At 48.1% G+C, this 16,774-nt stretch overlaps 1 protein-coding gene across 1 annotated transcript in view; it reads left to right on the top strand.

The window, feature by feature from the left end:
* Positions 1–9,438, top strand: part of TCAF2 (TRPM8 channel associated factor 2) — a 28,217-nt gene extending 18,779 nt beyond the window's left edge. Inside the window, exons 3-8 of the mRNA XM_039243068.1 lie at positions 408–1,399; positions 1,616–1,713; positions 2,641–2,854; positions 3,179–3,418; positions 4,267–4,604; positions 7,439–9,438. Of these exons, the coding sequence (XP_039098999.1) occupies positions 408–1,399; positions 1,616–1,713; positions 2,641–2,854; positions 3,179–3,418; positions 4,267–4,604; positions 7,439–7,693 (2,137 nt within the window). The 3' untranslated portion in view covers positions 7,694–9,438. The remainder of the gene's footprint in view (positions 1–407; positions 1,400–1,615; positions 1,714–2,640; positions 2,855–3,178; positions 3,419–4,266; positions 4,605–7,438) is intronic.
* The last annotated feature ends 7,336 nt before the right edge of the window (positions 9,439–16,774 follow it).

Raw genomic sequence — 16,774 nt, forward strand, 5'->3', positions numbered from 1 at the left:
TTTAAAAAGACATGAAATTCAAGCCAGAATATTCAACACCCAGTTGACTAGCATGGGAAGAATTCCTGGAAGTGTTTATGTGGACTTTAGGATGTACAGATAAGGCCACTACCTCACTCCTCAGTATTTCCATGACAACTTTGGTTATAAGATAAGCGCCATTTTTGTGTCACTACGTAAGAGTCAACACTGTCACTTCAGCAGTGATGTGCCCTAAGTTAGTTGTTCAGAGGTGAAAAACTATGCCGTGGGTTCGATAGGGTGAATGGTATTCCATACTCGAGCCTAGCAGTTGTTGGGCAGACGCAGGAGGCGGGCAGGAACTGTGCACACGGATGGCCCCATCTAGGAGCTCGCTTCCGTGCTGTGACTGACTGGAGCCCCTCTGTCCCCGTGTCACTCTCCAGGTTCGGGGAGGACCTCAGGCGGGATCAGCAGCAGCTCCTGGAAGGGATCTCAGAGCTGGACATCAAGACGGGGGGCGTCCCCTCGCAGCTGCTGGTGCACGGGGCCCTGGCCTTCCCGCTGGGCCTAGACGCCGCGCTAGGCTGCTTCCTGGCGGCCGCCCGCTATGGCCGGGGCCGGGTGGTCCTCGCCGCCCACGAGGGCATGCTCTGTGCTCCCAAGATGGGGCCCTTCTTGCTCAACGCTGCGCGCTGGCTGGCCGGAGGCCGGACGGGCAAATTTGGGGTGAACACGCACCTGAAAAACCTGTGCGCCCTGCTGTCGGGGCACGGCCTGGAGTGCGCTCTGCAGCCCCGCCTGACGCACGGCTTGCGTGTCTACTGCTGCGTGGCTTACAGTGACAAGGAGGCCAAGCAGCTCCAGGAGTTCGTGGCCGAGGGCGGGGGCCTGCTGATCGGGGGCCAGGCCTGGTGGTGGGCCTCCCAGAACCCAGGCCGCTCCCCTTTGGCCGGTTTCCCCGGTAACATCATCCTCAACCCCTTTGGCCTCAGCATCCTGGCTCAGACCCTGGACCCCGGCTGCTTCCCCGTCCCCCCCGCCGAGATGCGCGGCTACCACCTCCGCGAGGCGCTGTGCGAGTTCGAGGCCGCGCTGCGCCGCGGGGCTGGGGGCGCGGAAAAGCGCTGGCTGGCAAAGCTGGGCGCAGACGGCGCAGCGTTCCTCCAGATCCCCGCCGACGGCGTCCCGGCTTACGCGTCCTTGCACCGGCTCCTGAGGAAGACGCTGCACCTGTCGGGGCTCCCAGCCGTGAGCCGGGAGCACCCGGTGGCCGGCGATTCCTGCGAGGCGGCGGCGCTCCGCCTGGCCACGGAGCTGGCGTGCGCCGGGACCGACTGCTCCCGGCTGCTGCGGGGCGCCGGCGCGTGGCCCTGCGGCTCCCCCGCGCCCCCCTCGGAGCTCCCCGTCACTGTGAAGATCGACGGCAGCAACCCAGGTACGGAGTGGGGGCGGTGCCTGCGGGCTCCGGAGCGCCGGTGGGCCCGCGGCATTCTCCGTCACGTACCTCGGGGAAGCCGGGGTGGGGGCTCCGCCGAGGGTCCGGGGGGCGTGCCGGACGCGTGGGTGAGCTAAGGCGGCGGGGCCGGGGCTGTGCCCTGGGAGGCGCCCCGAGGCTCCGGGGGCTCAGCCCTTCTCCTGTGGCTTTCGTCAGGCGACGGGGATTGCTGGGTGAGTACTGGGCTCTACCTCCCGGGCGGGCAAAGCGCAGAGGTCTCGCTGTCGGAAGCCGCGGCCTGTGCCGGCCTGAAGGTAAGACCCCGGGCCGCTCGGTTTCCCTCAGCTCCCAGCGGCGTTCCCGGGAGGCCAGGAAGGGAGGATTGTGCCCATTTCACAGATTGCATAGACGAAGCAGCTCTATTTCGGCCTAAAGGAGCAACTGAGACGCCAGAGCTACTATCGGGTCTAGGACGCAAACCTAAGCCCTCGCGTTTCCACGTGCGGCGACTTTACGTCCCCCCAGGAGCCCCACGGCAGCCTCCGAACCTCACGCACCTCGCCCACTGCGCACGGCCTTCCTGTGTTTTAGGTCGTTGCCTGGACCCCCGAGGGCACGCACACTAGCAGGCCCCACAGGCAGGGCTGGCCCGGTCCTGCCTCAGCCCCGAGGGTCACCTCCTACCACCGTCAGGAGCCTCCCCTGCGCCTCCTTCCTGGCGCTCGCTTCTGTTCCACCCAAGAGAAGCAACCCCAGGCCCCTGGACGGAACCACCCTGCACCCACGTGACCGGCAGGGCCCTGGTCAAGGGGGGGAGCGAGAGCCAGCCCTCCCGCCTTGGGCCAGATCCCACGGCCTCTGGACGGCTGGCCCCCGTGTGCACCCTGGGTGGCCCAGGACCCCGTGGGGCTCATCGTGGGTCGGAATCACCACGCGGCGCAGGCCCTGAACGAGAGCCCGGCTCCACCTGGCAGACACACCGCAGGGCCCCAGCCTGTGTCTGCCTCGGGGTCGGCGTGCCTGCCTGTCTGGGGACACCCCGCTGTCGGGGTGTTTGAACCGAATGGCCCCGCGCAGCATTCGGTCCCAAGGACTGCAACCTCGTAGGTTTCAGGCGTGGCTCGCAGAAGGGGGAGGCTGGTGTTTGCCGGGTGCCTGCCACCAGCCGGCACACACAGCCCCCCCCACCACGCACCACACAGACCTAGTGTCTGCTACACACAGTGGACTCACCTCCCCAGGTACAGGTCGGCTGCCACACCGATAACCTGAGCAAGGCCGAAGAGCTGTGCCGAGCCCCGGTGGTGACGCACCAGTGCTGCATGGACAGGACCACGCGGTCGGTCTCCTGCCTCTGGGGCGGCCTCCTCTATGTCATCGTGCCCAAGGGCAGCAGACTGGGCCCCGTTCCTGTCACCATCAAGAGGGCTGTGCCTGCCCCATACTACAAGCTGGGTGAGGAGACAACGCCCAGGGGCAGAGGGGGCGCTGTGGGGGGGGGGGCGCCAGCACCTGGGGCTCGTTGCTAAGTTGGGCTGGGGCGGCGGCTGCCAGACAGAGGGGAAGGGGTGTTTGAGATGCAAGCGGGGCTGGATGGGGCTGTGGAACACCCGATGTCTGTGGAGACTTCTGGGCCGAGCCAAGGGGAGGGTCCCGAGGCCCGTTCTTCCCTTCTCAGCACAGGGATCCACACGTTTAGTTCAGTATTTCAGTGGCCTCCTCCTGGAGTTCAAGGTAAGTTGAGGAGGTGGGGAGACAGGCCCATGTGTTTGTTCCCAGGTACGACAGCGGTGGAGGAGTGGAAGAACTGTGTCCAGGAGAGCCCGGCTCCCTGGGGAGAGCTGGCAACGGATAATATCATCTTGACGGTGCCGACCGCAGACCTGCGCACCCTGGAGAACCCCGAGCCTGCGCTCCGCCTCTGGGACGAGATGATGCGGGCGACAGCCCAGCTGGCGGCCAAGCCTTTCCCTCTCTGCCGTCCCGAGAGGATTGTGGCCGACGTGCAGATCTCAGCCGGTGGGTGCTCCGGGGCTGGGCTCCTCCCGCTCAGTGCACACCGTTTATTCAGTATTTTGCCTTTTTTAACGTGCGGTATGTGCAAGGCATAATCTCACCAGTAAAGGAGAAAAGGCCTTGATAGGGATGCAGAGACGTTCACATCTGAAAAGGTGAATCATTTACCTCTACAAGGTGAGATTTCACAGGATGGCAGGACAATCTCAGAAAAAAAATATTGCTACTGAGAGTTCACAGATAGCGATGAGCCATTCGTTTGTTGTCTGAAGGAGAGGTTCAACAGAAATAGCCCCCCAAACAGAAGTGAGTTGGCAGTGGGACAAAGGAGCAGTTTACGTTCACTATTGAGTGGCTGACATGAAAGAAAAATGAGATCTGGTTCTGACATACTGAAATTTCCTTTGGACCTCAGTTTGCTTCTCTTTAAAAAAGGAGAAATGGCCTCTGCTAATGAGTAGAAATCTGTACGACAGTGGTTTACATGGCAGAGGTAGACATGACACTGTTCTCCAGTCCAGACACAGGACACTGTACCAGACTCACAAGGCAGGGAAATCACACAAAATGAAGTGCTGAATTATAGCAGGAATGGCTGCATAAAGTGCATTCAGATTCTTCAGGGCCAGAGCGAGGAGGAGGGCATACCTCCGGCGTGAAGGGCTGGGCAGGGGGCCGGGGGCTCTGCAGTTTCTGACCAGGTAAAGGAAGTCATCTACTTTCCGATCAGCACAGATCTGGCGTCGTGGAGGGCAACCAGGATGGTGAGGAAAAGTCACCCGGCAGAGAGGAATGAAGGGCGATGGGCTTGGGTCCTCCCTGTCCCTCATCTCTTGCTTCTGCGTCCCCAGGCTGGATGCACTCGGGGTACCCCATCATGTGCCACCTGGAGTCAGTGCAGGAGCTCATCAACGAGGCAGGCATGAGGAGCAGGGGTCTGTGGGGACCCATCCATGAGCTGGGTCACAACCAGCAGCGACAAGAGTGGGAGTTCCCCCCGCACACCACTGAGGCTACCTGCAACCTCTGGTCAGTCTACGTGCATGAGACGGTCCTGGGCATCCCCAGGGCTCGGGCCCATCCTGCTCTGAGCCCTCCAGAACGAGAGAGGAGAATCAAAACACACCTCGGAAAGGGAGCCCCACTGCATGACTGGGACGTGTGGACAGCTCTGGAAACATACCTACAGGTACGGAGAAAGTCAGGGAGATGAGAGCCACCAGACCCCTCCATCATGTATCATCCCGGGTCCCCTTCACTGCCCCCTCCACACATGGTGGGGCTTCCCAGGTTACATGTCTCTAAGGTAGAGAAAATGACACTGTCCCAGTCATCTCCTGTACTTTGTGATGTTAAATAAGAGGAAAAGAAAAGTACTACGGAAAAGAAAGTAAGCAGACAAAATACAGCCTACTGGTCTACTGGTCATGAGCAGAAGTTCGGAGTTAGGCATTCCTGAGATTGGAGCCAAGTACTTCCACTTACTGGTTTTGACCATGGTTGCCTAATAAGTGTTCCAGAAATGGGTGTTGTTCTGTTTTTCTTGGTTTTTCCTGACCCTAGTTCTGAAAATTAAGCGGCTATTACATCCCTTCATCCACCCATTTGTAGTAACAGTGGTATGTCTCAGGGACAATTGCAGCACAAGAGCTTTCTAGGAGATAACTGTTATCAAGGTTCTCTGACTTCAATCACACTTGAACCTGAAATGTCTTTACAATGAATAAACGAATAACCAGCCAAGCCCACTTTATGAGAACACCCAAGTCCTGAAGCAGGTAGACTTCCTGTGAAATAAGCACAAAGCCCTGTCCCCTCCCCAACTTGCTCTGAATATTAATTAATGTTTCGGAGTCCTCAAGGCTGTTCCCCAGAGCAGGTCTCCATTGCTGCCTGCCGCATCCCTATCTGGCTGTGGGATGGCCAGCTGTTTAGAGAGGGAAATACCAGATTAAAGAATTTCAGCAGTCTGTTCCATATCACTCATTTAAATGATGGGCCTAGAGCCTAAAATCAGAAGTTAATGAAAAGCCTCAGGCTTTGGCACCGCCTCTCAATCATTTCTCTTCCCCCTACATTTTTTTTTTTTTGCATTTACTTACTTATTTTTGGGAGAGTGCAAGCAGAGGAGGGGCAGAGAGGGGGGAACAGAGGATCCGAAGCAGGCTCTGCGCTGACAATCTGACAGCAGCAAGCCCGATGTGGGTTTTGAACACACAAACCGAGAGATCATGACCTGAGCTGAAGTCGGACACTCAACCGACTGAGCCACCAAGGCGCCCCTCTTCCCCTTATTTTCTAAGAGTGAATGGAGACAGCCCCACTCAGTGAGATGACTTTGCACTGCCTCAGTTCTGTATTCTTACACAGCCGGTGTGAGGGTCTATAGGGAGACAGACCTTAAACAGTAGCTTGCCGCCAAAATTTAAGTTCAAGCCCTAAGGATGCCTAACCCACCTACCCACTCACCGTGGAGCCCTGAAGATCATTTTGCAGAAGTTATGGAAAGACCCATCATCCTGGGGTCCGGGACTTGGCCTCAGGATGGGCAGACGCCTTCTGACTGTCCTTCCTGCTCGCCACCCTTCCTCCCGCTGCTGCCCTGGTGCAGGCGCTCACGGCTCTCCTCTCGTCTATGACAACAGCCTCCCTGCCTCTAGTGTCCATCATCCACTTTACTTCCAAAATACTTTTAATATTCCATGACTAAAACTCATAATCTCTTCTACATCCAGAGAGAAGTCGAAGCCGCCTAGCAGGGTGTACAAGACCCTGCCTGCTTCAGACTTTTGCCAGCTTCATCTCCCAGCTCCCTGGCCCTGAGTCCCCCCCCCGCCGCCCACCCCCCCCGGGACTCCAAGCTCCTTCCCGCCATGAACACATCTTGCTGCCTCAGCGTCTTGTCCCCCAGCCCCCAGGGTTCCTTTCTCCCTGTGGCTGAAACGTGCCGTGAATGTCGTATCTATTGTCCATCAAGTTAGGCCATGTGTCAAAATTCAGCTCTATTGCCCTCCTCTCCTGACATTATCTCCTTGATAAGCCTCCTTTTTTGGTCATTGATTTACATGTCTGTGTCTCCCACTGACCCGTGACCTCTGGAAAGACAGGAGCTGCTATCACTTTTGTTTAGTGCAGTACCCGGCACACTATAGATAGTTAATAACTGCTGAGTGTGTAAGAAGTGTCTGTTGATGCATTAATTAGCAGTGATGAGCAGGACTGTCAGAGGCCAGGCCAGTAAGATCAGAGGGAGGTGTGACTTCAGGATGTCATCTGTCCTTGGGTTCCCCCGGGTCAGAATTCTCCTCCACAAAAGAGGGGTGGTCTGGGACACCCCAGGATTCCTGCTCATTCTACACCTCTGTAGTCTTAGCCAACGAGGGCCTCCTGCCTGTGGCCTTTAGGTGGGCTGCCCCTCCATGGACATGGGTCACTCTCATTTTGAGACTCTTGTGATGTGCCTGCTTCTAATTTGTTTTGCCCCAATGGCTACATCCCACAGAGCAAAATAGGAGCCTTGAAAATAGTTAGAGATTTGAGATGGCTATATAAAAACAGGGATTTTATTATGTCTGGAAAGTGCTGGAAGTTCCCAGCATTAAGAGTCCCACGGGCCAAACATGTAAGATATGAGGGTTTCCCAACTCAATCAGGCACAAGCATGTCTGATGCCTAGGAAAACATTTAGGATCTGGGGATATAATTTTTTTAATTAGAGATAATTACAGTCACTGTCATTTATTGAGTGTTTATCTCTTTTCAGGATTTAGGTTCCCCGTGAATTTAGAAGCCCCCTACTAAATTCAAGAGGTACAAGTTTTGTGGCCAAGAGGTGAAATGAGCCAATAGGATTGTATTTATGTGCAAGGGTAGGGTGGTGAGACAGGGGCAGATCGCAGGAGGGAAGCTCACGAACGCTGAAGGGGAAGAAACCACTGCAACTGAAATATACTTCTGAACATGTGTGTTGCAGGTACTTTCACAAACTTGGTACCTCATTCTGCCCCTTCCTTCTCTTCTCAGCTCCAGGAGGCCTTTGGGTGGGAGCCATTCACCCAGCTCTTTGCTGAGTACCAGACGCTCTCTGGCATCCCCGAAGACAAGGCGGGCAAGATGAATCTATGGGTGAAGAAGTTCTCGGAAAAGGTGCAGAAGAATCTGGCTCCATTCTTTGAGGCCTGGGGCTGGCCTGTCCAGAAGGAGGTGGCTAGCAGCCTGTCCTGTCTGCCTGCGTGGCAGGAAAACCCCATGCAGGGGTACATGCATCCCCAGGTGTAAAGGCTGTGCACGAAGTGGGGCTCAGGCTCACTCGCCAAGGCCACCACCCATGTTTCCAGCTTAGCTTCTTGAGCCTGAGCCCCACCTTCCATCCCTGTCTTCAGGAAGCTGGCTAAGGTCAAAGACCTTAATGACATAAGACAAAATGACACCAGCTTTCTCAGGAAAACACCCTTGTTACTATTTCCCTGTTCAACCGACCTGCTTCACCATCCTCATCCTCCAGCAGAGGATCATCTGCGCATCTTGAGGTCTTGGCTCTTGGCCTCTACTTCTGGCCAACAGTTCTAACAACTATGGGTTACCATAATAATCTGACATCAGTCCCTCACACCTGCCGGCCCTGAACATGACTGTTAATTTCTTCTGCTTTGGGAAGTTTTCTAGCAGCAAGAGAGACAGGCTGGTATAGAGAGCCCTGAATCTGGTTGGTCCTGTGGAAAATCTCTTCACCTCCCTGTGCTTCTATATTCTCACCCATGACTTGGGGATGAAAGTCTACTGTTTGATAATGGTGAACATGTTTGTCCACTGCAAAATGCATAAACATATAAGGGTATTCTTTGGGTTTTGCCAGGTCCCAATGGGGGCCTGTCTGTCCAGTCTTGTGTGGACAACCTGAAAACTGAACCCCACTTCAGAGTTGGCCACCTGAGGTGGGCGTGCAGTCCCTGTGTCAGAGTATTTAGTGAGTATCAGTGTTTTTCCAGACGCAGTACTGAGGATGGTTATTGAGACTCTAGCTTATCTTATGTCCTTTCTCCCACCTCTAGAAGGACTCCTAGGTATGATGTAACCCAAAGAACGGTATAAACTCACAAAAGACGGTGTAGACTCAAAGTGAATGTTACAAAGCCACTTGGTCTTCTTGGTTAGTTTCATCTTCTACTACTTTTGTTTCAACCAAAAGTAACTGTCACGGTAGTAATGCCTACCAGGCCCACCAGCCTATTTGTTCTTAGCACAAAACAGGCGACTCGCTCCTCCAGTCACCACATTATCTTTGTGCGTGACAGGCTTCACTCAGAAGCAGGATTACTGGGTGCAGCCGTGGACCAAATTAACCCTGAGCTTTCTAATAATCCATTCCAGCCCATCCCAGCTCTTTGGCGAGGTAGAGTTCTAATTGGAGCTTCGTCTCCAGGATTAATGGGGTGTGGTCATTTTTCTCCAGCTTACTTTTAAACCATATTTTTGTTGTTTTCAGTATCATTCCATGAGCTGTGTTCAGAGTAGAGTGGCTCCTCTGAAGAGCTGACCTAGAAAATGTCTTTCCTGAATCCCATCCACCTCCTCCTGATTCTAGGATAATTTCCTTTTCTTTCACTACCATCTTTTCTCAGGTGCTTTTCACATGAAAGGTGCTCAGGAAACATTTGTGAGTTGAGAGAACAGTAATGACACGCAGCACACAATGTGCAATCAATACGTCCCAAGCATTGCGTGGGGTGCTTCATGTGAGTTATCTCATGGAATTTTCACAATGGACCTTTGAAGTGGGTACTATTATTATTCCCATGTCATAGATGAGGAGACAGATACTGAGGGACATTAAATAACTTCTGAAGTCACCAAGCTAATAAAAGGAAAAGTCAGGGCTTGAGTGAAACCTCTAGCAATGAAAAACTCCTCCATGAAGGATTTACAATTTAAACAAAAATTCACCTAGAAAATGGAAGTTCAACAAACTTCTGACTTACCTCGTGTGAAGTACTTACTACATTTTTATTAAACATCAAGTTTAACCTCCAAGAAGTATTGGTACCTGATTTTCTGGCTGTCTCAGCATGTGATTAGCCTCCCTACAGATAGAGAAAGGAGTTGAACCCAAGAAATTCAACTCCAGAACTGGTATTCTCAACCATGATGTTAAGGAGGAGAACATGGGGGGTAATACTGGGTTTAAGAGGTTGCCATAGAGGGGCGCCTGGGTGGCTTAGTCGGTTAAGCGTCCGACTTTCGCTTAGGTCATGATCTCGCGGTTCATGGGTTCGAGCCCCGCGTCGGGCTCTGTGCTGACTGCCAGCTCGGAGCCTGGAGCCTGTTTCAGTCTGTGACTCCCTCTCTCTCTGACCCTCCCCTGCTCATGCTGTCTCTCTCTCTCTCCTAGAAATAAATAAAAACATTAAAAAAAAAAAGAGGTTGCCATAGAGACGAAGACAAACCCTGACTCTTCCCCACACACTCTGCAGTGGAAACTAGAGCCCTTCTCTCTCTTACAAATGACTCTAAGTTGTTTCTAAGTTCACAAGTAACGTCAGGGTATTCTGTATGCAAGTACATTTGCTCACAAGGATGATAATGCAGGCCTCAACATCAAAAAATGCTGTTTTCCAGGGACTTGTATAAATGCTTTTATTTTTTATGTTCACAACAGTCCTACACAGTAAGTACTGTTACTATCTCCATTTTGGAGAGAAGGAAGTAGAGATACAGAGCTAAATGGTAAAGCCCAAGCTGGACTCCAGAGCCCAAACTTTCAGACAACATACGGTATGCTCACTGGGTCTGCACAACCTGCAGCTCCTCTTGCATGAAACTTACATGTGTGGGGGCGCCTGGGTGGCTCAGTGGGTTGAGCGTCTGACTTCAATTCTGGTCATGATCTCACAGTTTGTGAGTTAGAGTCCTGCATTGGGCTCTGTGCTGCTAGCTCAGAACCTGAAGCCTGCTTCAAATTCTGCACCTCCCTTTCTCTCTGCCCCTCTCCCATTCACGTTCTCTCTCTCTCAAACATAAACATTAAAAAAAAAACAAAAAACAACCCGTGTGTGTAGCTAATGAACCACAAATGACCAGATCCAAACTGCTAAAAACCAAAATGTTATTTCTATTTACTCAAAAGGAACTACTTAATGATAAAGGTCACTGATCCAAGGTACACAGTCTTTAATACAATGACCCTGCCCTATCTAGTCTGGAAGATTTTAAAGATCTGATGCTTCAAAATAACAGCCTGGTGGAGTCCTAGAAGCTTGTCTTAAACACAGGACTTGCATCCACATGTCCTTTGCTCATTCTTAAGGGTACCCAACTTCCATTCTTCATGTCTCAGAGCACGGGACACAGAACCACATATGTTCTTATAGGGCCTGTTAGATCCAATATCTTAAATACCCAAATTCCTAGGATATTGGAATTTCAAAGGAAAGACATCACCCTAGGGTAATTTAGGGAAGTAACAATGGCTGCTTTATAGTTTTTGAGGTGATAAAAAGGACTCTACCTATATCTTCTCCCCTTAGCACGGACTTATTAGGATGGGCAATTAATTTCAAAACCATTAAAACACTAACAGTTGGTCACACTGAATAGAACCATAAAACATCCTACTTCCCTAGCAAATGTTGTTAAAAAGAAATAACAAGCCCTGCTAAAGGAAACTGAAGTAATGTCTATCTTGAATAAACTTAGGCACTGTAGATTCTGGGGTCAACTATGCTGTTCTCTGTCTCCTCCTTGTGGCCACTCAGAAACATCACAACTCCTCACCATCAACAGTATTGTTCCCATAGTGGCAAATGGTTTAGTCTACAAGAGCTATCCATGTGACTCTTCCCATAAAGTAACTGCTAGTCACTTTTTAAAAAAATATTCTAAGTGAATTTTTTAAGGCAAAGAAATATGACTTTTGGGAAAGGACAAATACACAAATTCCCTGAAGGGGTAAGTTAAACCTACTATCCAAACCTTTCTTTAAGGTTTCAAAGGGCTTGTCTTTATTATGAAGGCAAATATCTCACCAAAGACACCATGGCTTTTGATCTTTGAATAGAGATACACAGAAGAGGCCACGTTTCACTTGTACCATCCATGAACAATCTCCCAAATCAATTTGCTTTTACTTGAATAGAAACAAATTCATCTACTGTTTACCTCATAATATCGTTAAAACGGATTTAGATTCTTGGGATACAATAGAGTCATTGCCTTTATTAATTACACATGTGAAATTCTGGTTAATACCTCTTGTTAAATGTATAACTTTCCTCTTGATTCATACCACACAGAGCAAGAAACTTGGCCACTTGGTTAAAAAAAAAAATGTACCTACTCACAGAAGGACATCAAGTACCACAAACTATTTATTGAAAATTGAGTAGTGACAGGATAGCCAGCCATGAGATGGTTAAGGCTAGTAAGGGACCTGCCAAAATAAAAATGTAAAAAGCATATTAGGAAATAAAAAAAATTCAATTTACCAGGGGTTTCACCCATACCTGGGTCAATAATCACCTCACCAAATGGGACCCATGATCAGGGAATTCTGACTCTACTCGGACCTCATGAGTCTTTTCTCCTTTTGGATCTCTGTTCTCAAACTTCTGTCAAGGACTCTGGCACTGCTGTCAGACTAGAAGATGAGGGCTTTAGAAGCAGCAACTATGTCAGGCCCCAAGATCTTGAAAGGTAGCAGAATCAAATACTTAGGTACACAGAGAATTCCTGCACCATCTCCAATAACTTGGCTGGGGTCAAGCCCTGGGGCATGCGACAACTGGTATATTAGATCCAAAGTAATACAGAGTAAACCAATCTGAAACCAGGGCCGAATATACAGATAAGAGTAAAATTTTAGTCTCACATATTGATACCAACTAAATATGTCTGCGCATGCACGTGTGCGTGTGCGTGTGTGTGTGTGTGTGTGTACATTCAGTAGTTAAGACTCTAAGAAGAATTATAAAGTAGTTACCTTATTTAGAATGGATGTTCCATTGGGAGCTCAAGCTACTCCTGCAATAGCAGGAAACTGGTTTATGAATGTGGATAGGTGGTTGCCCTTAAAAGGATTTGAGCCAATGTGTCCCTTTAATTACACCCACATCCTAAATGTAGCTGAAAAAGACAAAACAAAAACAGATAGCGTTGAGGGATATTCTACCCTATTTTTCTTTGCCTTTACTTAAAGCAAGATTCCTTGGTGTAGGCAGTTCTGAATTGAACGTTAACAAATGCTTTAAATGAATGTGACTAGGATATTATGATTTTCTATCAAAAAGATTCCTTCCTCTTGGACCCGTGCAGAAATAATGAGATTCTGAGATAGGTGCTGGAATATCATTTTAAGGCTTTTAAAGAACAAATTAAAAGGAAACATGGAAATTGTTGGAATCTATGCAAAAGCCAGACAATCTGAAGGAAGAAGCAATATATTCCAAATTAGAAACAGGCAGAGCTTTGAACTTTACTGACCATAATCCATTTGTTATAATACAGACTTTAAAATTTTTTAAAAAATGTATCTTTAAGAACACTGTCAGAGGGGCCAAGATGGCGGAGGAGCATGGAAGTTTTTTTGCATCTCTTGTCCCTGAAATGCAGCCAGATCAACACCAAACCAAGCTGCACACCTAGAAAATTGACCTGAAGATTAATTCAACAATCTGCATAACTTGAACCACAGAACTCGTTTGTGGTATGGAGAGGTGAACTGGGGTAGAAAGAAGCCATAGGGAGCTGTTTTTGCCTGCAGAGAGAGAATAGAGATGGGGGGGGGGGTACAGGAAAAGCACTTCCCCCAAAAGCAGCTGGAGAGAAAGAGAAAGAGTGGAAACACCCATAAGGGAATTAACAAGAAAAGAAGAGAGGAGAAAGAAGTGGGCTTGGATACCATTAAGACTCTATGAACAGGGGAGCAGAGTCTGAAACTCCACAGTTCATTACCTGGTGGAACTCTGGTGAGAAGGGTGAATACCCAGGAGCAGAAGGCGAGGTCTGAGGGGTTCTTGCCCCACACGTGGAGAAGCAGTTCCCCCACTAAGAGGACATTTGGTAGAGGCTGTGCAGACTCCCCACAGGCAAAGGTCTCAGTGGACCCAGAGTACAGCCATGCTTACTGGTGTTGGAACAAGGATGTTAAGAGACAAGAACAAAGTGCCAGAAGTGTGTTGTGATTTACCATACTCCTGAAACTGCTGCTACATGATCACACAAACTTTTTCTGGGGCGGGCTGGCACCCAGCCGCAGTCTCTGAGCATCTGCAGTGGTGTGGTTGCGTCAGAGTTCCTGGGCGGGTGGGGAGGGGGGGCTGCACCTAGCCATTGCTTGGCGAGACCCTCCCCCAGAGGGGTGGAGCAGATTGAAGCTGCAGGGCCCTCAGAAGTGAGGGGTTTGTAAATACAGCCCCGTCTGAGATAAAACTCAGAAGGGAGGTGTCACCTGGCAGGCTGATGACTTGGTGGCAGACAGGGCAGAAGAAGGGAGTGGATGGAGGCCAGAGACAAAGAGGGGTGCTTGACTGCCAGTTGGTGAAAGCACCGAGTTTTGATAATAGAGACTGGGTAGCTGAATGATGCCATTTTCACCTTTCCTGTGCATGTGCATACACATGCCACAATGATCCACTCCAGTAAGCTAACCACCACCATCTAGTGGAGAAGGGAGCCGTTACACCAAACCCTGGCCAACTGTGCCAACCATGCTCTAGAGGAACATAAGTCTCTCTGCCTGCTTAGTTTAAGGACTATAAAGTGCTTCACAGTTTGACTTCTAGGGGAAAACAATGTAATTTCAATCATATTCCAATCTGTCTGTCAGTCCATCTATTCAATTTTGTTATTTTTCTTTTCTTATTCTTGAATACAGAAAGAGGAAAAAATTTATTTTTATTTTCATTTTTACAAAAATGATTTTCTTGAAATTTTCTACTATATTTTTTACTTTTGTAAATTTTTAATTCTATTTCACTTTTGTCATTTCATTTTATTCTATTTTATTGTATGCATTTTATTATTTTAAAACGTTTTCCTTTTTTCCCGATTTTAATTCCTTTCTCTTTTTCCTCTATTCTACCAAGTTTCTTTTAACAAACAGACCAAAACACGACTATGATCTAGCATTCTATATTTGATTTTTTTGTGTTGTTTTTATTTTTTTATCAATTCTTCTTCTTCCTCCAAAATGATGAAACAAAAGAATTCACCTGAAAAGAAAGAAAAGGAAGAAATGACAGCCAAGGACTTAGTCAACAAAGATTCAAGCAAGATGTCTGAACCAGAATGTAGAATCACGATAATAAGAATACTAGCTAGGGCTAAAAGCAAACAAATAAACAAAAAAAAAAAAACAAAAAAAACAAACAAAAAAAACCCCACAGAATCCCTTCCTATAAAGATAAAAGGAGTAAAATCCAGTCAGGACAAATTAGAAATGCTATAAATGAGAATCAATCCCAAATGGCCGCCACAGTGCCAAAGATGGATGAAGCAGAGCAGCAAATCAGTGACATCCAGGGCAAATTATGGAGTCTGATGAAGCAGAAAAAAAGAGGGAAGCTAAGTCAAAAGAGTATGATATAAGAATTAAAGAACTCAGTGACCCATGAAAAAGGAGTAACGTCCGCATCAAAGGGGTCCCAGAAGATGAAGAGAGAGAAAAAGGTGTAGAAGATATATGTGAACAAATCATAGAGGAAAATTTCCCTAACCTGGGGAAAGACACAGACCTCAAAATCCAGGAAGCACAGAGGACTCTCATTAGATTCAACAAAAAACAACTATCAACAAGGCATATCATAGTCAAATTACAAAACACACAGACAAGGAAAGATCATGAAAGCAGCAAGGGGGAAAAAAAAGTCCTTAATGTACAATGGAAGACAGATCAGGTTCGCAGAAGACCGATCCCTGGAAACTTGGGAGACCAGAAAGGAGTGGCAGGATATATTCAACGTGCTGAATCAGAAAAATATGCAAACAAGAATTCTTTATCAAGCAAGGTTGTCATTCAAAACAGAAGGAGAGATAAACAGTATCCCAGACAAACAAAAACTAAAGGAGTTTGCGACCACTAAACCAGCCTTGCAAGAAATTTTAAGGGGGATACATTGATGGGAGAAAAGATGAAACAAAACAAAAAAGACCAAAAGCAACAAAGGCTAGAAAGGACCAGAGAATACCACCAGAAATCCAACTCTACAGGCAAAACAATGGCAAAAATTCTTATCTTTCAGTACTCACTCTAAATGTCAATGGACTAAATGCTCCAATCAAAAGACATAGGGTAACAGAGTGGATAAAAAAGCAAGATCCATCTATATGCTGTTTACATGAGACCCATTTTAGACCTAAAGACACTTTCAGACTGAAAGTAAGGGGATGGAGAACTATGTATCATGCTAGTGCATGTCAAAAGAAAGCCACAGTAGCCATACTTATATCAGACAATCTAGACATTAAAATAAAGACTGTAACAAGAGATGAAGAAGCACATTATATCATAATTATGGGGTTTATCCACCAAGAGGACCTAACAATTGTAAACATCTATGTGGAAGCACCCAATATATAAATCAATTAATCACCAACATACAGAAACTCATTGATAATAATACCATAACAGGAGATTTCAATACCCTACTTACAGAAATGGACAGATCAGCTAAACATAAAACCAACAAGGAAACAATGGCTTTGAATGACACACTGGATTAGATGGACTTAACAGATATATTTAAAACGTATCATTCAAAATCAACAGAATACACATTCTTTAGGGCACATGCAACATTCTCCAGAACAGATCACATACTGGAACCCAAATCAGCCCTCAACAAGTACAAAAAGACAGAGATCATACAGTGCATATTTTCAGACCACAACACTACGAAACTTGAAATCAACCACAAGAAAAAATTTCGAAAAACAACAAATACTTGGAGACTAAAGAACATCCTACTAAAGAATGAATGGGAAAACCAAAAAATTAAAGAGGAAATTAAAAAGTACATGGAAGCCAATGGAAATGATAACACCACAGCCAAAATCCTCTGGGACAGGGCAAAGTTGGTCAAAAGAGGGAAGTATATAGCAATCCAGGCCTTCCTAAAGAAGGTTCTCAGATACACAACCTAACCCCACTCCTGAAAGATCTGGAAAAAGAAAAGCAAATAAAGCCCCAAACCAGAAGATGGGAAATAAATATAAGAGTAGAAATCAATATTGAAATTAAAAAAAAACAAAACAGTAGAACAGATCAATGAAACCAGGAGCTAGTTCTTTCAAAGAATTAACAAAATTGACACACCCCTACCCAGTTTGAGGAAAAAGAAAAAGGAAACAACCCAAATAAATAAAATC

The sequence above is a fragment of the Hyaena hyaena genome, unplaced genomic scaffold (genome assembly GCF_003009895.1).
Source record: "Hyaena hyaena isolate Hyena2069 unplaced genomic scaffold, ASM300989v1 scaffold_220, whole genome shotgun sequence".
Taxonomy (NCBI): Eukaryota; Metazoa; Chordata; class Mammalia; order Carnivora; family Hyaenidae; genus Hyaena; species Hyaena hyaena.